Raw genomic sequence first — 22,195 nt, forward strand, 5'->3', positions numbered from 1 at the left:
ATGTTTACATTATTAATGAATGTTATTATTGTGTTGATTTTTTATTTGTCGATTGTCTTTCTAATATTTCAAGTAATTATAAATGAGGATATGCTTATTTTCTTATTTTCTTTCAGATTGACAAGTGTTCAATGTAAATAATTCGAGTACATCTTGACAGTGACATTTAAAGTGGGCCGTATACTAAAATTAAGTTGTAATTTGTGCACCCTGAATAACATTATGAGTGATAAGTATGCCCACATAATGAAGAGATAAATGCCTAAAACCACATGAAATCAAGATTTAATCCCGGATCTTCAAATCAATATCTCCTCCGCTGGTTTCTCCAAAATAGTTTGACCGCTTATTAAAGGTTAACGATGAGCAATAACTTTTTAAAATTATGAACTACTAATATACAAACTCATAGAAAAATTAAGCAACAACGTGCATTTGGTGATCAAACAACGATCGATCTAGCCAGGAGGTGTGATTTTCTTTTTCTTTTGTGATGGTCAATGTCAACTCTTTTGGACACTTATTGTGTACACTTGGCCCCCAATTTCACATTGGAATAAATCAGATGTTTCTAAAAGGAAAAGTTCAATAAAGGTACTCTAATATATATAATTATACAAAAAGGTGATTTGAATGAAATTTTTTTGCTTTCAAAATACTTATAATAAGGTTACAAAGTTTCCTATTTTAATTCATAGATTTGCTTGCTTGTAATGTTGTGTTGTTTGCATGGCATGTAGTCTTATTGAAGAAAGTGCATCTGAAACAGTAGTGAAGAGTGTTTGCATGAATTGGTGTTAATATTTAAATGCAAGTGATTGTTAGTTGTCTGATATGGTCATGGGATGCGAATGCTATACCCTCCTTTTATACTTATCTCTTTGTCCTTGCTATGTTCCATCATCATACTCTTTTCTTTCTTTAAGGAAGGAAGAGACCACACACACCCTATTATGAATGACCTCACATCTATGTACTATGCCATTTTCTCTTGGGACTTGCTACCATTACCATCCCTTTTTTTTATATTCTCTTTTTCAAGCAGCGATACCTATAATCTAAAACCCCCTTCCAAGGAGCCATCTCGGTTAGGGTCATTGGTTGCATCGTAGTTCTCAAAACTAACCCAAGTAGTACCAATTCATTGTTTGTGCTGCTTTTTTTTTTTCTAACATACATCTTTATTAATAAAAGAAAACCAGCAAAATCGGTTTGGGATTACAAAGCAAGATACAACTAAAAATTAAAGCTATTTCATTTTTGCCATTCAATTCGGTTCGATTTCGATCTATTTGATAACCAATGGTAGCTTATCGACTTGAATTCCCTGGTGGCATAGTGGATTGATTTTTCTAGTATCGTTTGAATTTCTTAATTTTTCTGATATTTTGTCTGATCCTATTTCGAAATGTGATAAGTGTTTAGACATAATCAAATGATGGTAATGTACAAACACATTGCAACCTCTAATAAATTACAATCACGATAAATTAGTGGTAACTTGTTCCCAAACAAAACTAAAACATCATTATTAATTCTATTAGGGAAAATTGAATATGCAGTTGACTGCAAATTTCATCGACGCAGTCACATACACATATCATATAAATGATTAATGTTTTTTTAATTTTCAAGGTAATTTCATAAAAAAAAATAATGCAGTTAATTGCATTCAAGCTAAGCCTTTCTTATTATCATGGTTAATGGTTTTTTTTTTTTTACAATAAAAATTGTTCATTCAATAGTATAAGGAATGCTAACATTTATGCATTGCATTATAATTAAAGATTTCCGTTAATATAAAGAAAACGAACGAAGAATGATGAGGTCTTATTGATGTGTCACTTGTGTGTCAGATATGATGCTCTATTTTAGCTATTATTATTATTACTTATTTTCTCTATTAATTATGATTAATAATTGTTTGTATTTTAGGTAAAAGGTAATGTTACAACTTACAAAACTGAATATGAAGTTGTTGAAGATTAATTAAGTCAAAACTAATAGATGTATGATTAGTTTTTTTTCTCTAGGTTATGGGTTTTAGACTTGATATATTTTAAAGTGACAAGTTTATAAGTTTTTTTTTTTAAATATGTAACTGCTTATAAACTTTTATCGGATCGTATTTTGTTGAGTTGGTCTATTGTATAATTCATGTTTTTGAAATTCGATTCTCGACTAAATTAACTATCAAAGGAAAAGTAAGTGAAGTTGTTTTGTATGAAAATTAAATGTGATATATTTTAAATCTGTTTTAAAGCTAGCTAGTGGTTGGAGATGGTGTACTGAAATAGGTTTGGGGGTGGCTACTCCTGCCAAAATGTATTCTTGCAATTCTGATCGATCCATTATCTAGTTTTCCTGTAATCTTATGTAACACTCCTCTAGCTAGTCTATATACGAGTAGTATATAGCTAGCCATAACTACATATTCAGTAACCAAATGACGTCAAGCTTGTATTAATTAAAGATACATTTTAGCATGAAAAATGCTGGTTATGCCCATTATTTTTTTTAGAATAATACACCAATTTAAGCTAGTATTTTTTGTAACTACTTCAACTCAAACACACACACGTGTTGGATTCCATAATAATTGACCCTTCTGATTTCTGATCTGCTCCACCTGCTCTTTCTCAACACGGTTTTGATCTCACACATTGTGATATAATCATTTCAACATACATACACATTAACATATATAACACACACCTTTTTCAAAGATCAATTTCTTCACCATATTTCTCTCTCAGACTTATTTCTACTCATTAAAAATCCTTCAGTTAACACTGAGCATCATCACTCTTTTACTCCATCCAGAAATGGGTTGTGGTCACAACCCCAAATTACTAATTCATCATCATCATCATCATTTAACCATTTATCCTCTACTCTTTCTCTCCATTCTATTCACAGCCCAATTCATATCTTTTGCTCAAGGTAAAATGGGTCTCAATCACACTATACTATATTATACTATCTCATAAATGACCCCTTGATTTTTATTTTTTTTTCCTATTAATATTTTTTTTTATTCCTGACTCAAGATTTATCACACACTTTCAAGCATAACTTCACTCTCTTTTATCTTATTTATGGCAGGTAGAGTGCTAATTGGAAAAGCAGCCAATTCTCATTCTCAGGTATTTCCTAATTTGAATCAATATATCTTATTTTCATTTTTCATTATTGGTTTAAAAAAAAAAAAACTTATGAAAGAAGTACATTGGTTGTTATGTGAAGGTGGATGAAGAGAAGACAATACTAAGAGGACAAATAGGATCAAGACCTCCAAGATGTGAAAGAAGGTGTGGTTCATGTGGTCATTGTGAAGCCATTCAAGTGCCCACAACTCCACAAACCAAGACTACCACAAATGAAGTTATTAATCCAAAAGCAATAGCTACAATTGCATATGCAAGAGGTGATTATACCTCTAACTACAAGCCCATGAGTTGGAAGTGCAAATGTGGGAGCTTTCTCTTCAACCCATGATGAGTCCTAATTAATCCTATATATATTAGTTAAATATTTTTCATTATAAGTAAGTAATTATATATTAGTAAGTGTACATATAGGAGTAGTAAGATTAATTGTTGATGTTCAAGTAGATTATCCTCCCAAGGGGTTCTTTTGGTTATAAATTTTAACCTTTGAGTTTGAGTCCTGCCTTTTTCATGAGAGGGCCTGATTTTTTGTATTAATGCTTTTTGACTTATTTATAATTTTTATAATTGTTTTTGTCATAAATAAAGTAGACATTGTTGAAAACCACAAACAAAGATTTGGTTATTAATGGTGTGTGCATGGTGTCATCAAATACATCATCCTTTTTCCATTGAATTTTTAATTTAAGGTGTTCGCATATTCTAATGGAATTGGAATTGGAATTGAATTTCATTTTTTAGTGTGTTTGGTTGCTCAATGATGAAGAAATATCATTCCGTTGGAATGTCAACATTCTCTCATTTGATGGAATCTCCATTCCATGGGGATGGGAGAAGGAATCTCATTCCGTCTCTCCTTTAAATCTTCAAAAAATGAAAAACATTTCATCAAATTTCATTCCATCAGATTCTAATTCCTTCAATAGATTACATTCCATCCAAAAACATTTCGTGAACCAAACGCGCTGAATCATTTCAAATCATTCTAGAACTAAAATGTCTCATGTTTGAATGCAATAATTCTTTCACTTTATGCAAGATATATCATATAACAACTTATGTTTGATTTGAGTTTAGCAAGTTTAAATTAGTACGTTTAACCTTATTGAATATCTATATTTCATTACCATTTTGTATTTATTTAAAAAAAAAACAAAAAAAAGATCTGTGTAAGAGAGCTAGAAAGAAAGAAGTTGGGAGTTGGTACTGAAATTAAGCAAGTAAAAACCTTTTATTAAAAAGAAAAAGGAGCGGGTGGCGTGTAGGAGTAGGAATGAAAGATATATCAGACACCGTTACTTCTGTTCTTTCCTCATCTAAATTAATGCGCTTTTTTATCAGTACTTTTTCTTAAAAACATTTTCTTAGCAATACAGTAACTTTACATATCAAATGATATTATATTTCTATTTTTTCCGCCACTACAAAAAAAAAATAGTGACAACTAAAATTTATATATTTTTCTTTTGTTTTACCAAGTCCCATGATTTTATCACTTGGAAATGTGTGATAACTTTACACTCAAAATTCATTAGTAATAGGCTATGCTAATACTCTTCACCTATATGAATTGAAAAATATATATAATCAGTTTATTTTTTCTTCTAAACTTTATTTTTTACTTCCAAGACTTTATCCATACTGTTTTATATAACGAGAGAATCTCCCAGCCCCCTTTACTAATAAGGAAAAGAAAGCAACCAAATGGTCACCACCATCCCATGTCACCTCTTTCATCACCACCGTCTCCACAACCGTCGTCGCTGCCACCATCCCCTATCACCTCCTACACCACCACCGTCTCCATCACCCGTCACTGCCACTGCCGTCGCCCCTCCCCTACCACCATTCGTCACCGCCAACCACTACCATCATTAGTTCATTACATTCACATTGTGAGGGTATACGTCTAGTAATAATTACTATGATAATACGATGGAAAAACACTTTCGATAAAATTCATTACTAAAAAATCTACTATTAGTCAAGAGAATTTCAATTTAAAATAAAAAGGGTAAATGGATGGGAACCCCCTGGTCTCATGTGCCATTTTGGTACCCAGAACGTACATCGCATAGAACTCATGTCCGGTATCATTCTCACACATGATTCACTAAATATAGTTTCTCCTTTTGCCTTTAGTAAGATTTGAACCTGTGACTTGCAGTCATCTGTGTCACCATGTGTTCACATGGTGACAGTACCTGTTGATCTATAATCAATTGGTAAGAAGATTTCAATTACTAAACAAAAAAGTAAAGTATTTTATGATACAATCTTTCAGGAGTTATGAATCTCAATAACGTCTTTCATGGGGTTGAGATGTGAATAGCGTTATTCCTACCTTAATTAGATAGGCTACTATCAAATAGAAAAAGATCTCGGGTTTTACATGAAATTAAAAATGAACTTATTAACTTTTATCTCCAAAGATAATAACGTGAACCACTTAATGGAAGTCTTTTTTTAAACTTTTATCAATTACAGTTAACCCTTTAATGCATTGTGGATTGTTCCGTTCCTTCTGAATATCTTAATAAGTAGGCGTTTCACTAAACTCAGTATTAGTTTTATTGATAGTTTATAAGCTTAGTACTATACATTAATTAAATTAAAAATAAAAAGACAGTCGGGTGGCAAATGTGATTGAAATAGAGTGATTCTGTTGTTTATTTGGGATGTAGTAAGTGTATTGGGGGTGGTTTTGGTTTACTTGTCTTGCAAGTCAATAGATCTTCTGTGAATTGGGTGAGAATGTGAGATATCTTCATGCTAAAGCTAATCACAACAGAAATTAAAAAATACCAAGTTTACTATTTCATATTCTACTTCTTTCTCATATTTCAAAAATGAAAATAAATTATCCTAGCTATGTAGCTTATAGTCATATCAACTATTTGTCAGGATTTTGTTCAAACTTTAATTTGGAGGTATGAAGATGATTTTATGTTAGTTGCAAAGTTATTACACTATATAGGAGCCGTGGTAAAAACTTTTAATTTGGTGTTTTTTTTGCCTCTATATAGTTTTGAGCCCAAGCAGCAAGGTTGGATCAAGTAGTTAACACCATTGTCTCTAGAGACAGAGGCCGTGGTTTCTATCCTCATCCTTTTTAAGGCCGGATGTCCTTTTCTATCTTTAGTTAGAACCTAGAAGCATCTTCTCTATACTATCGTGATAGGGGTAAGGTTGTCTACCTCTTAACCTCCCCCATACACCGTCGAGGTATTAAGACCCAAAAACCCGTAGAAGACGGCATTTGGCGTTACTTACTTTACTTGTACTTCATATTCCAGTTCGTCCATAGTTTCATACTTTTATACCTTTGGCTTTCTAGTCATACTGCTTTAATTTTTTTTCTTTCATATTATGAGTTTTTTCATATACTTAGAAATTACTAGATATACGGATAATATTTGCTTTTCAGGTAATCAAAGGGAGGAAGAGTATATATCTTTTAGTCTTATGTGTGCAGCTTAATCGGGAATTATGGATGGTTCATAATTGTTTAACCTCATTGAATAACTTTATACTTTAAATAACAATTATTGACACGGTCATATAGTCTTGATGTAAAAACATCTACTCAAACTCTCAAAGTATATGCTTATTTTGTTTTGACATATAAAGTCTTACAAAAAGAAATATAACTCTAAATTTCAAACAGGAGTAATTATTTAAATTTCTACTATTAGAAATGGGAGAAATGTTGTGTGGACAAAAGTAGGAATAGGGGAGTAAGACGGATGGGATCTTTCATCAACCCCCCCCCCCCCCCCCCCCCCCCCCCCCCCCCCCCCATGATTTGCCTTTTTGTGTCCTTTTCCTTTTATTCATCCTATCCACGTTAAACATTGGGATGGAGGGCCAAGACTTTATATTATGAATTTATGAAAGACCATATGCTTAACTGAAAGTGGCGATTATAGATTATTAAAAAATTTGTTAATTTAATTTTTAACATAAAAAATTTACATAAAGTTAGTATCATTTAGCTTGGTATTAGCTTCGCCTCAGCTAAATTCAACTCTGTATTTTTACACATAAATATTATAATAGTTATGGAGTATAAAATAAAAAAACTCATGATGATAAGACATTTGCGTTTGACTCAATCGTAAAGTTACTCTTAGATATGACATCCAATAAAACATAGACCGTATAAATTGGACATACAAGCCTTTTATTAAACTTTTCATTTGTTACCATGAGTTATAGTTATTCAAAAAAGGTATCCCAATATCCGATAGGTACGGTTATGAGGATTTAATTTCTCGATAGGAATGGAGACGAGGATTACAATTAAAAACCGGTTACAGGGATGGGGCCCTGACCCATTATCATCCCTACCCATCTATATAGGTTTTTTTATTGAGTGATTTAAATTAATAATCTATTTTATAAGAGACTCTTTAACGTGGACCTAGTAAAAACAACATATGTTAAACCCACTGATATTCATGAGTAACTCATATATTTTTTAATAAGGATAACTCCAGAAAATAAAAAACACATTTCGACTAATTCACGAAAATAGCAGTGACCATTAAAAGTTTTACTTTTTAGCAGTAAACTTTCATTTATTCCCGAAACTAGTAACATTTGACACGTGTACATGATGACGTGGACATTTTTTTAATTACGTAGCATTTTTTAATGACATGGCATTATTTTTTAATTACTTATTATGTAATTTTTATCAGCCATGTCATTTTCCCCAAAAAATGACATGGCTCTATTTCAGTCTCAGTTCTAACAAGGTATTTCTTTTCTTCAATTTCTTCTCAAGCTAATTTCAGTTTGATTTTATTGATTTTCGTTGAGTCTCTTCCTATTTCAAGCCTTGAAAAGTTGAAAAGCTGTGTATGAAGATCTTAAAGGGGACATAGATCTAGCCCTTTTTCGTCTATCTCGAGATTAAAAATCTCTAAAATTAGATGCCAAAATATCATCGTTTTAGCCGGAGAGAGATCCTGAGGATATTCAAGGCGAGACGCGAGTTTCATTGGCCGGATCTGGACCGTTTAAGAATAGTTCATCAATAGATGACATAAATTCAAATAGCTGAGGTCTAGAGCTTAGCTCGAACTCGAATAGACCGCCGCCGGTTTCTAAATTAGTTGAAAAAATAGAGAAGAAACCACCTCCACCTCCAACACAACTGTTGTCAGTGTTGGAGTAATCCGAAAATAAATGAGAGTTTATTGCTGGAAAGTAAAACTTTTAAAGGTCATTATTTTCGTAAATTGGTCGAACGGTCTTTTTGATTTTTTGTAGTTATAAAATATGTCACGTCATCAACAAAATGTATATGTCATCATATACACGTGTCAAATGTTACTATTTTCGTGAATGAATGAAAGTTTATTTCTATAAAGTAAAACTTTTAAATGTCACTGCTATTTTCATGAATTGGTCAAAATGTGCTTTCTATTTTCTACAGTTATCCCTTTTTAAAAAAGATTTTTTAAATATTTTTTTCCTAGAGATATATAGAAAAAAAAATCTTTAATTTCATTTTAATACTATTTCTTGATAATAAAATCATCTTCTTATCTATACTCCCTTATAAAGAGTATTGGATTTTTAAAAATTCAGCACTTTTTTTTTCTTCCCAAAATACCCTTGTTTAAACATAAAAAGCATTATATACCCTCATTTTTTCATTCTCTCTAATCATTACACACTTCATCGACCTTCTATCACCCTGCGTCGCCCCTTCCTTCTTCACCGCCTCCCTCGATCTCTACTACCGTCTCTCTTTTATATTGTCATCACTTCTAGACGCTGCAACGCGCAAACACTATGCTCGTTTAACTTAAACAGAAGTGGAAGTTGGACTATAAACAAAACATGTAAGAATTGGAGGTTAAAACAACATGGATTTTATTAAAGTAATCGAGTTATAAATGTTTCTTATGTTTGAGGCTTTGAGCCTATTGGTTTATTTTAACCTTTTATAAGATTTATTTCAAGTGATGATCATTTTTGAATTGTTTTGGTTACAAAATGCGAATGGGATTAAAATATATTAAGCGGTACAGCTTGGACATGTAACAATCACATGAAGTGAACTGACGTTGCTCAATCATCCTCACAATATTACGAACTCCAAAATCCTAGAAACCAACCACATCCCACTAGTCTCTTTCTCAGGTTATTTTATTTTAAATCATCACAGAAATAACAACAAAAATAGAACTGTAACAAAAAACTTTGCATGTGTAATATCTTATCTAACCACAATATGAACGTACATATGGACAAAAAAAAAAGTTGTGATATATAAAAAAAATGATATATCTTAATTTTTTTTTAAATGTAGAAATCTTTATATATAATAAAGAATAATTGTTTTTTATATATATCTTAATTATGATGTGGTATGGCTACATTTTTTTATAAAATGTTTTATTTTATTTATGATGTCATATCTAATTAATAAAATTTTAAAAATAAATAGCCAATTAAATATTTTTAAAATGTTTTATTTTATTTATGATGTCTACAGATTTATTGTTTTAATTAGAAAACAAAATAAATATTTTTTTATATAATATCATAAATATTTTTTTATGTTTTATTAATGCAATAGGTAGTAATATATATAATTATTGTGTTAATCAATTTAATATTTTCAAGCCGGGTTATAATATATCAATAACAAAAATTATATACATTTTTTAAGATTTTTATTGCTTTAAAAATTTTATTAAAAATGACCGAGTTAAAGCCAGACTGATTAACTAGTTATTTACAAATAACAAGAGGTCTAACATACTTTATTTTATTTAATCGACTAGACCTAACATAGATGATAATTAAATACTCATGGTTACCCCAATTAAATATATTATGTAATACGTTGATTTTTTGATACTTGCTAGCCTTTTCTTTTCTTTATGTTGTTTTCCAGTTTTGTTATTATTTTTCATACAGGGTTATGGTTTTGAATGAAGTTATTATGTATTCATTTGTATTTCGCTTAATATGGTTGAAATGATTGTTACATCTTGGTTGGTATGTGACCATATCGTTGAAAAGTTAATATACAGCTAGTAAATAATAGTTACGTTATGTTGGTATACTAACATTATTGGTAAAAGTGAAAAACTATGTATGAAGATTCAATAAAAAGATTATAAGTTATAACTATACAAATTTACATGTTGATATTGATTAATATCTTTTACCAACATACAAAATCAAATTTTTGTTGCATCATTCAAAACACTAAACTTACTATTATCTTGTATCTATACTATATTATAAAGCAAATAGGTTTCAACTTTCAATTTCAACAATGTATGCATGATAACAGGGGTGTTCATTATTCGGATTAATCAAATAATCCGCCCAATCCATTTGACATATGTACTATTTGGATTGGGTTAATCGGATTTGGTTTGGTGTTTGGGTGAAACTGAATAAGGAAGTCGTTAAATGGTTTAGTTTTGGTTTAGAAAATTTTCAATTGGGACCCAACCGAAACCCGATTAAGCATTTAGTGTTTAATAACAACTATAATAACCTAATCTAAATGACATAAATACAACTTTAGTTATTTAAATACGTTAATCCTAAAAGTCTAAATGTACGTAGTTAATTGAATAACCTCAAATGAATAAATAAATCAGTGTAGATTGACATTCGGATTGCATGATCATTCATATATACTAAATTAAAATTTGCCAAGCGGCTTTTATTTGGATAATCCAAAACCCGATCAAATAAACCGAACTTTAATTGGATGGTTTGGATTGGGTGGTCACATATATGGATTGGGTATTGGGTGATTTACTAATTGTGAAAAAACCGATCAATCCAAACCGAATAACTCTTTTCCCCCAAAACCCGACCGAATGAACACCCCTACATGATAATACATAATGTACCATACATCAATGCCTACAACTTTCTCTCTCTTCCATAAATCATTTTATTTCTCTAATTCTTTCAAAATCTTTATCTCAAAAACCGTACATCGATAAATTATAAAAATTTATGGGTCTTCTTAAAATTTCATGCTCTTTCATTAGAGTTGTCATTCGATATATTTTCGACGAATTTTTAAATCCGAGGGCGGAGCCCCGTACGGCTAAGACACTCTATCACTTATCACCTCCTATGATCTATCATAATCTATGACTTATCACCTTCACCATCTCACCGCCTCAACGCTTACTCTCGTTATATTAAAAGGATGTTTATAATAATTTGTCTATAATATCTCTATAATTTGTAATTATATTTGACTGCCTGCCAAGTATAGAGTAATCTTTTGATAAAATAAAAACAATGGAATTATTTTCAAGAACAGAAAGGTAATAATATAAAAGACTCACGACAACATGCGAGTTCTTGGACCTCGTTTGCAATGATTTGTGAAATATGAATTTACTAGTGGTCTGGATAAAAGGTTTTGGGCTTTGAGCATAAAGTCAGAAATTTAGAAATCAAGGTCTACAAACGGGCCTACAAAGTCTTCAGACCCAAAGATCCAGAAAGGCTGGTAATCACTTCACACCCATTAGGCCTTTCGAGTTTCAAATTGGGCTACTTTTATGTGTTGTGTATGTGTACTTGTGTGTGTGGATGCATGTTATGAAATAAATGTATTAGTTTCTTGGGGAATCATTCTATGTGGACCTTTGTGATTCCTTCTATAAATCAAGGATAAAAGGTTATATTATTAGTCGTAAAAGCGCGATGATTGTCCTTGGTAGTTGGTACTTGGTAGTGACACATGAATGTTTCTTGGTTCATTCTTTAAATTGAGGTTTCAAGTCTTCCATATGTACCAAGAATGAAGTAATAGAAAACGTATCATTTTGTTTTCTCCTTGATTTACATGTCGTTTATTGTTTGTGTAGTGCAATGCTCGTTAAAGAAAACAAAATTCTTTTACATGATTGTTGATATTATATTTATTGGGTTTAGTATCCCGGAGTGTAAGTAACTTTACAACTTTTTTTATTTTGTGTATGCATAAAAATTTTTGAACGTTTTATGTAATTATCTCGTTAAAATTGAACACTTAATTTAAAATTTTTACGTTGGTCAATAAAATACATGGGCAACTCATATAGTTGCCACATATAAATTTTTACATTATATGTTCAGTTTAATGTCTTTGTAGCGAAAAATTTTAGTTTGTTCATCCCAAGTTTACATGTAGATTTTTCTTGCACAATCCTAGACTTAATACCGTGGATGGAGCATCACACATACCTAAGGGGTGCAGTCGAATCTATTGAACAAGATTTGTTATTCATAGTTATAATTTAACTTAGTGTAAATTTCATGTAAGTTTAGATTTGAACGGCCTAATTTAATCCACGAGTCTTGATAATTTTAAAAATGAACTCATTTGACAAGAATTCAGGCTGCTGTCGCTAAGACCATTTAGACTTTCATAATGAAGCTTCTTAAAGAAAGAATAAAAGTATTCAGTGTCGTTTTATGTGGTTTTTGAGCCCTAATAATTCGACAGTGTATGGAGAAGGTTATGATGTAGGCAAACCTTAACTTCTACATAAGTAGTACGGTTGTTTCAATTTTCTACCTAAATGGTAGAAAATGTCTTCCAACCTTTGCACGACATGATAATCGAAGCCATGACTTTGTTTTCACAGGCAAACCATGTTGCTTATCACAATTAATAAAGATTCATTTTCATAACCATGTTGCTTATCACAATTAATAAAGATTCATTTTCATCCTATGTTGTTTATCGCAATTAGTAAAGAAATATGTCATGAGTTTATTATTTCACCCGACAATACTTTTAAACCAAAGTATACGACGAATAAATAAATATGTATATATACAAATTCATAGAGGTTATGGTTCTTTTCAACCAATTGTATATGTGGCTTTTCAACCTTTTCTTTTTCATATTATTAAGAGATATAAAATTATAACTAGTCATCCAAACTCTCTTATTCCCTAGTCATCAAATATGTTTTTTTTTTCGAACATTCAGTCGAACACGACATCGAAGAAACTTCATCGTATAATAGTGAAACATTGCACGTAGTGGCGAAGCTTGAAAGTTTCCAGTGGGGGGTCGGGATTTAAATTTTTTTTCCCTAACACTTTTTTTTTAAAATGGGGGGTCGAAACTGAGTATATCAAATTTTTTTCTACACGAAATCAATATACCCCCTAAATCGCAAAAAAAAAAAAATAATCGGGTGGTCGGGCGCTCCCCTCCCCTATGTAGTTGCGTCCTTGCTTGCACGTACCCTAGACAACGAGATGTTGACCATGAGCCGTTACAATTATTCAGAGGGAAAACCTCAAGGTTTTACCATCCCTAAGGATCGAACTCTAGACCTTAGGCAAAACCGGTAGTGCTTCTGACCAGTTGGACTTATCTTCGTTTGACGTCATCAAATATGGTTATAACCATGAAAGGTCGATCTGACTCATTATCGTAAATAACTATAAATAACAACATTTTAATATTCATTCGTAATCACACGTAATGGGGAAAAACCGACTAAAAAATCGGGTATAGTTGGAAAAGAAGCATTTCAAGACGTCGGTGGAGTAAAAAATCAAAAGTTGAACACGTTGACTTACAGGTAAATTTACATTCATATCAAAATAATAATATAATATACAACTAATATTAGATTATATAAACATGGAAAATATACACTTTCGTAGATCGGATCTAATTTCTCAAACCGGGAGAGATAGAAATTAGAAAATACGAGTAAAAGACTCTGTTTGGGTGGGTGTGTATATTGCTACTAGTGTCTCTCATTGGGAAGAAGAAAATTGTCAAACTTGAATCTTAAGCCTTTTACTTCATTTTCAACACAGCCCAACTGTCTGTTTTGAGTATTTTCCAAAAAAAGGTAAAACTTTACCTTTTTCATCTTCAAGATTACTACTTTATTATTATCATTATCATTACTATTATATTTCTGTTTGCATTTGTTATCTGCATTTTCAATATTGACCTGAACCTATTTGTTGTTTTTTTGAACTGGGTATGCTTCATTTTTATCCCTAATATTATATATCTTTCATTTAGATTTAGATTATATAATTTTTAAGTGTATTTTTTCATTTAGGATGTTACCCATTTTGTTTAGATTTGGTTAAGTGAATAAAGTTTACATCTTTAGAATTTAGGTTAGTGTTTAATTTAGATCTAGGATTGATAATGTGTTAGTGGTCTTGTAGATTTTTTGATTTGTTGTATGTTTGAATTGTGACAGAAGGGGATAAATCATGTTTAGGCAATCGCCACGGAGAAACGGGAGAAGTAAAGGGTTAAAAATAAAGCATGTATTGCAGATATGTGTTTTGCTTGGTGTGAGTGTGTGGTTGCTTTATCAGTTACAACATTCCGGTAGTAAGAAACCGATTTCTGCAACAACGGTGTCAGAGAGGTTGGAGAGTGATAGTAATGTGATAAAGTTGGGAAGGAAAGGGCTTGACCCGAAAGTGGAGGAAGGGAATGATGATCATCATGAAGATGAAGATGTGGAAGAAAGTAATTCGGATGAGGGTGTTCGGGATCATGAAAATGATAGTAGTGAAGAGGACGAGGGAAGTGAACAGCAAAAGGTTGAAGAGGAGAATGGCGTGAGAAGTAGCGATGAAGGTGATAATAAAGATGATGGAGACGAGAGTAGAGAAAAGGAGGATGGGATCGAGAAGATGAATGAAACTGTGAATGGAAGTGAGGAGGCACAAGAAATGGATAAGAAAGAAGGTGAAGGTGGAGATAGTGATGCCAAGGAAGTGGAGAAGACTGATGGAGAAGACGGTGGGTTGAGTAGAGTAGAAAAAAACGAAAAGGGTGAAGGTGAAGAGACGAAAGCGGAGGATGAAGGTAACCACGATGAAAAAGATAAGGTCAAGGAAGGGGAGAATATCGAGAACTTAGGTGATCAAAATGAAAAAAGAAGTGATGGAAATGATCAAAGTGTGAGAGAGGAGAATAGGAAAGAAGATGATGCGTCGAGTGAAGTGGTCGATGAATCACAGAAGACGGTGGAAACAGAGTCGAAAGAGCAAACAGTATTTACAGACTCTACAAATATCAGTTCAGACCCGAATTCTGCACAAGGCGAATCAACACAGACGGACTCCACGGAGCATACTGAAGGAACGGACTCTACTAACAATGGTGAAAGTTCAGATTCGAATGCAACTCCAGATGAATCAGCACATCCAGAGACCGATGATCAAAAGACTGAACATACAGACTCTAACTCCAACGGAGCACAAGAGACGCAGTCAACTCAGACAGAGTTGAAGGAGCAAACTGATGATACCAACAATGACGTAAGATCAGATTCAAGCTCGGCAGAAAATGAGTCAACTCAGACAGAATCAAAGGTGCAAACTGACGGTACAGACTCTACGAATAATGGAGCAAGTTCAGATGTGAATGCAACAGAGTCCAAGGAACAAGGGGGGAGTACCAACAGTGAAGCAAATTCAGACTCAAACTTAACTCAAAATGAATCACCACAGACTGACTCCACGGATCAAAGCGGGAATACTGATTCTACCAACAATGAATCGAGTTCAGATTCAAATTCATCACAAAACGAGTCAACACCAACAGAGTCCAAGGAGCAAACCGTGAGTACAGATTCTACCAACAAAGAAGAAAGTTCAGAAGCAACCTCAACACAGACAGAGTCTGGGGTGCAAACTCAAAATACAGACACTAACAACGGATCAACTTCAGATTCAAACTCTGCACAAAATGAGTCAACCCATGAGGAAACTTCAAATAATGACTCTGCCAACAATGGAGAAAGTTCAGATTCAAAATCAGCCCAAAATGAGTCAACACAGGCAGAGTCCAAGGAGCAAACTCATAATACCGACACCAACGGAGGAAGTTCAGATTCCAACTCTGCTCAAAACGAATCAACTCAGACACAGTCCATTGTGCAGACTCAAAGCACCGAATCTAACAACGGAGCAAGTTCAGAGTCCAACGCAGCACAGAACGAGTCAACACAGACACAATCCAATGCGCAAACTCAAAGCACAGAGTCAAATAATAACGGAGCAAGTTCAGAATCAAACACAGCACAAAACGAGCCTACCCAGACAGGATCCAATGAGCAAACTCTAAGTACAGAGTCGAATAATAATGGAGCAAGTTCAGAATCCAATGTAGCGCAAAAGGAGCCTACTCAGACAGGATCCAATGAGCAGACTCAAAGCACAGACTCTAACAACGGTGCTAGTTCAGATTCAAATTCAGCACAAAACGAGTCAACCCAGACAGATCTCAAGGAACAGACTCAAAGCACAGACTCTAACAGCGGTGCAAGTTCAGATTCTAATACAACACAAAATGAGTCATCCCAGACCGATGCCAAGGAGCACACTCAAGGTTCAGACTTCAGCAACAACGATACCACAGAGCGCGAGGGCACAAACTCAGCAGATTCTAATTCTCAAGGAGCACAAAAACATGAACAAGCCTCTAATGAGAACAATACAGTGTCGGATCAGAATGAACAGAAAGATGAATCTTCAAGTTCGTCGATACCACAAGACGAAAAGGATGCTCGTACAGACCTGGATACATTGCCAGCTGGAAATGAAGGAAGCAGCAGCCATGATACAGCAGCCGCAGAGTAGAGTTACATGCTACGGGTTTTTCCCCATTTTTACGCCTTATAGTCTGTTAATGTTTCATTTCTATTCTTTTGTGTTCTTCCAGTTCTACTGCAAAGCTAATATAATGTATGTATCTGGTGTTACCTCTGGTCATGTTTGTTGATGTTTGGTTGCACAAGTTAAATGAGACATTACTTCATACGGTTTAATATTAGAAATCTTTCTTTATATATTGGAGTTGGACTTGGCAATGGAGACCCGCAACAAAATAAATAGATCAAATTGGGTAAACTTTTTCGGTTGTTGGGTTGATTTGGGTACTAGGAAGGAAAAGAAAACGGGTTTCAGATACACCCCCATGAACTTCCGATATGTCATTTGCGGGTTGAGAGAAGGAGAGGGAGAGAGAGAGAGAGGGGGGGGGGGGGGGGGGGTCAAGACTGCCACTCAAACAGTGATGCATATATTTTACCCGCATTCTTGCAATGACCCGTTTGAACCTGCACCCAGTTTGAACCTGCACCCATTTTGACCTGTTACCCAACCCCCCCCCCCCCCCACCCCCCACCCATGTAGCCAGGCCTAATTGGACTTGAAGTTTCTCATTCTGTTTTAAGATTGTTGAAAGGAATAACACAAACTAATAAATGTATTTATCAAACTTATTCTTAATCTTACGAATCTATGTTCAAATGTTCAATGCTAAGTAGGAATACCATAATAAACACTTTAGTTTGCCAACTAACATGATACGGATTATCTTTCCAATAGAGCCCAAAACTAAACGAAAAATAGCGATGCTTAGATCTGTAGGTTAAATCAAATAAAAAAGTAATATAACTACCCCAATTTCTGAAAATACATGTAGAAGTGCAATCATTAACTCTTTATTTGCACAAGAAGAGAAATATATGATGGATAACAACCAAAACCAATAACACCATAGAATGATGAAATTATCATTACATAGTCTTGAATAAAAGACAATACTGATTTACAGAAAAGTGATGTTCAGTTATGTTAGAATATGATCACGTAAAATGAACGTATGTCCGAAAAGTATTTAAGCCTACGGGGTCACACCTCAACGTGAATGTAACTATAATTAATTAATATATTAAATGTAATTTATTAATTAATTTGATCATGAAAAACTAACGGTCGTCTGTTAAATGTTAATAGTTAACGGTACTTAACTGACAGACTTAACGGAGGAGACAATTGTGATTAAATGAAAAATTAAGAAACCCCCTAGAATCTTCCTAGAGGGGGGACGGCTACACATAGGGGTTTTTTTTAGAAAACCCTAAACTTGTTTTTCAAGCAAAAGTTTGGCTATAAATACAAACCCTTTTCTTAAGTTTTTCACACACAATTATTAAGGTTTTCTAAAACCCTAAAATTCTCTCCCCCTCCCTCTCTCTTGGTTTCGGCCACTCCTCACAAAAACAAAGGGTTTCGGGTTTTGTTTGGTTCGTGTGAAAGGGTATTAACAAAGGGTTGTTTGTTCGTGATCAAGTACTAGCATACGTACGTTCCAACGTTGAGTGTGCAATCGTAGAGAGGTTAATTTAAACCTTTTTCTCGCTTTAATCTCTCCATTATAAGGTACATATTCTATACTTTGGTTAATTAATTAAACTGCATAGATCTTGTCTTCCGTTGCGTGCTTTGTGATTTGATTTGATAAATAGTTATATAACCCAACAGTGGTATCACGAGCCTACTATGTATGTTTTTTGATTACCAAAAGATCAAAACTTGAAGGGGGTTTAGGGTTCTTGAATTAAATAATTTCGATTATATATATATATATATATATATTGTTAAATTGATTTTGTAATTTAATTACATTATTTAAATATGAAAAAAGTTTTAAATATATATATATATGGATCGAAATTTTCCAAAAAATAAAAAAAAAAATTTTTTTTTTAGAGTTCCTAATCCAAGTTTTGATTAACTAAACATGTTTATGTGATAAATTGCATGTTTATATGATGTATCTTTAATTTTAATTGTTAAAAAGAAGTAAAAATCATGAATTTTTCATGCAAATCATTCATGATTCTTACTTAGATATATTGATATGAAATCTTGATCATTAGGGTTAATTATGCTAGATAATTGAAGAATTAATTGTGTGACAATGTGATTATGTTTTGTGAAATTTCCTGTTTGACACCAGTTCACTAAAAAAATCATAACTAATCAACCGTAAGAAGTTGGAAGGTAAATTTTTTACAGTAGATGCTTGACTCATAGGGCTACAACTTTCGTGTTTTGTGCTAAGCCCAGTTCGGACTTCTACAGGGCCAGATTTGGTCGTGAAGCTGCTGGATTTTCCAGATCAGCAACTTGTTTATTTATGGTAGATAATTTGTTATTAGATTTTTGGCTTACGCAATCAAGGAAACTTGATGTATGTGGTCTCTTTCCTTATGAAAGAGGAGCCAAATCTTATACCATAGTGACCAAAATTAGGTTGATTACCTTAATTGTTAAGTTGTAAATTTAGTAAGTTACCTTAAATCGTTAAGTTGTATATTTAGTAACTTACCTTAAATTGTTAAGTTGTATTTTTAGTAAGTTTATGATTTTACATATTTATTGTGATATAAATTGTGATGTAAAATTGTTTTTGAGAAAATATAAACTTGACTAAGCAATATCGAAATAGAGATTTTTTAATAAAATTGGAGTCTTACAACCTTGAGATACACCGGCTCACCCATTTGAACAAACTCTAAAAGAGGTATAAGCCGGAGTGCGCTAGCCTTCTAAAAGGGCGGGTTTTTAATTGCGTTCATCGCAAACCTTTGCCCTTGCGCTTCTTTGTGCGTTCAAATGGAGCTACCGAGCTCTCTTGTGTTGTTAAGACTATACAAATGATTTTATTAAATATTATGTTTAGAAGATATGCATGAATCTTCTAAACATAACTTTTTGATCACATATCAAATTGAATGACCCAATAAACTTAAGTCATTTGTCATCCAATTTGTCAAGGACACATGGGGTTGTCGTTTTACTCACTGGTACAAAGTGGTGAAATGACGATTGCATGGCAAAACCCATTCACTGGTACACAGTGGTGGTCAAATTTTGCACGTTCTTAGTTGGACGACATAAAGCGAATTAAGCGGTGAGACCTTGACCCGTGGCAAAAGATGGGACAAAACATGACTACAAAAGATCACTTGATGAATCGAGTGTCTTACATAAGTCCCATACTTTCTAGGAATTGCACTTGTAATGCAATTATTGCTCGTCAGTTACCTTTTGAGTGTAATCATTTCTAGCAGATCAACTGATGAAATGGTTGCATGTCAATTGGATCCTAGCCTTAATGAAATTAATTGTTTATTTTATAAACACTGGGTAATTAATTTCTTAAGGATTTATTATCGAAAATACCGATAATTGAACTTAAATCTGTTTTGTAAATGGCAACAAATCCTTCACAAAACATATACCAATCGGCTTTCAGGTCGATGCTAGATAGAGAAAACTTTCTGAAACCAATTTCAATGACTGTTTTGTCAATGGAGAATTGTTCTAAGACTTGAAAAGAAAACTCGTGTCATTGAAACTCAGATGCCGCTATTCCTGATGAAAATGCCACTGCTTTGCAGTTGGAAGCATAAAATACTCGGTACAATAGACATATTGAGGTTGCTTATTTGATGCTAGAAGCATGTCTCCTGAGCTTCAAAAAGCAATTCGGATTGCAAAATCCGTGTGATATGATCAAATAACTCAAGTCTATGTACGGAAAACAAGTTGGAGATGAATTACTTTAGCTAATTGAGTCACTCTATAACTTGAACACGAGTATGGGAAACCGGTGAGTGCTCATGTACTCAAGATGAAGAGTCACTTTGAGCATTATGGAAAGGTTTAAACTATGCGTATCTTCTGTCGATTCTTATTGGCATAAGAGATAATTGCAGATTTGCATAGCATAGTTGGACTTCATATCAAGTTGATTGAGTATGAAGAAAACCGTCAAAGAAATCAGAGATACCCCAAGTTCTTATGATCAAGGGGGGAATGGTTTAGAAAGCAAAACAACCGTAAAGCTAAAGGCAAGAACTTAGGTAAGAGAAAACAAAGTGTTTAGTCTCAAAACCTTAAAAGACCCTTTAGAAAAAGGAGCATACGGCTAAAGACCAGTCTTGTCATCACTATGCTATAGTGAGACACTGGAAGAGGAATTGTCCTAAGTATCTAGCTGAGTTGAACAAGAATAAGAAGCAAGTTGGTTTAACCAGTTCTTCAAGTATCTTCTTAACTGAATTATAAATGTTGATGAGATTCAAATGATAATTCAATAGCAAAAGAGTCAAGTTAACTTGGACTCTATCTTTGACATGGTCATCTTGTTTAATTTTGTCAAGAAACGCATTTAAAAGACTTCCATGTGAAGATATCTTACTAATCAAATGATGAATCATTTGATAAATGCGTGTCTTTGGCATTATCATTAGCAAGAAACGCATTAAAAGTCTTCAATGTGAAGAGATCTTACAAATCAAATGATGAATCGTTTGATAAATGCGTGTCTTACGAATTACCGTTAGCAAGAAAAGTATTGAAAAACTTCAACGTGAAGGGATCTTACAATCAAATGATGAATCATTTGACAAATGCATATCTTGTATTTTCGGAAAGATGACAAGTATATCTTTTCCGCATAAAACCGGAGAGGATTAAGGAACTACTTGGACTAATACATTTCGATGTATGTGGCCCTTTTAGACATATGTCAAGGAAAAATGCTAGCTACTTCATCATTCTATGAATAATTTCAGTCGTTATGGTTATGTTTACTTGCTTAAACATAAACATGAAGTCTTTGAAACATTCAAAGAATTTAAAAATGAAGTAGAAAATCGACTCGGTAAAACCATCAAGATTCTTCGTTCAGATCGAGGTGGTGAATACTTAAGCCAAGAGTTTAAGGATTATCTTAAAGCATGTGGAATTGTCCAACAGCTTACTCCTCCATATACTCCTCAGCATAATGGAGTGTCTGAAAGGAGAAATCGAACCTTGCTAGACATGGTAAGATCTATGATGACCCGTACAACTCTCCCATTTTCGTTTTGGGATTATGCTCTAGAGACTGCTGTACGCATTCTCAATATGGTTCCAACCAAGAAGGTTGACAAGACACCGTACGAATGATGGCATGGTGATGTCCCTAATTTGTCTTACTTAAGAGTCTGGGGATGTGAGGCACTTGTGCAGCACGATACGCCTGACAAACTTGAACCCAGAACTACTAAGTGCATCTTTGTCGGATACCCTAAGGAAACGATGGGTTACGACTTCTATGATCCCGCCAAAAACACTGTTCGTGTTGCTCGATATGCTGAGTTTTTTGAAAAGAAGTTAGTTCAAGAGAACAA

The 22,195-nt window shown here is 33.3% G+C and overlaps 2 protein-coding genes across 3 annotated transcripts; both read left to right on the forward strand.

Moving 5' to 3' along the window:
- Positions 1 to 2,727: 2,727 nt before the first annotated feature.
- On the forward strand, positions 2,728 to 3,685 carry LOC122590184 (EPIDERMAL PATTERNING FACTOR-like protein 2). Its single transcript, XM_043762519.1, has 3 exons — positions 2,728 to 2,943; positions 3,106 to 3,146; positions 3,247 to 3,685. The coding sequence occupies exons 1-3, from the start codon at positions 2,826 to 2,828 to the stop codon at positions 3,496 to 3,498; spliced, it is 411 nt and encodes a 136-aa protein (XP_043618454.1). The 5' UTR covers positions 2,728 to 2,825; the 3' UTR covers positions 3,499 to 3,685.
- A 10,150-nt stretch (positions 3,686 to 13,835) lies between these two features.
- Positions 13,836 to 16,924, forward strand: LOC122586957 (dentin sialophosphoprotein-like). 2 transcript variants are annotated; one of them, XM_043759000.1, is made up of 2 exons: positions 13,836 to 14,038; positions 14,405 to 16,924. In XM_043759000.1, exon 2 carries the CDS (start codon positions 14,418 to 14,420, stop codon positions 16,800 to 16,802), a length of 2,385 nt encoding a protein of 794 aa, XP_043614935.1. In that variant the 5' UTR covers positions 13,836 to 14,038; positions 14,405 to 14,417; the 3' UTR covers positions 16,803 to 16,924. The 2 variants fall into 2 exon arrangements, with proteins under 2 accessions (XP_043614935.1, XP_043614936.1); XM_043759001.1 differs by having other exon boundaries at positions 14,408 to 16,924.
- The last annotated feature ends 5,271 nt before the right edge of the window (positions 16,925 to 22,195 follow it).

This window comes from Erigeron canadensis, chromosome 2 (genome assembly GCF_010389155.1).
Source record: "Erigeron canadensis isolate Cc75 chromosome 2, C_canadensis_v1, whole genome shotgun sequence".
NCBI lineage: Eukaryota > Viridiplantae > Streptophyta > Magnoliopsida > Asterales > Asteraceae > Erigeron > Erigeron canadensis.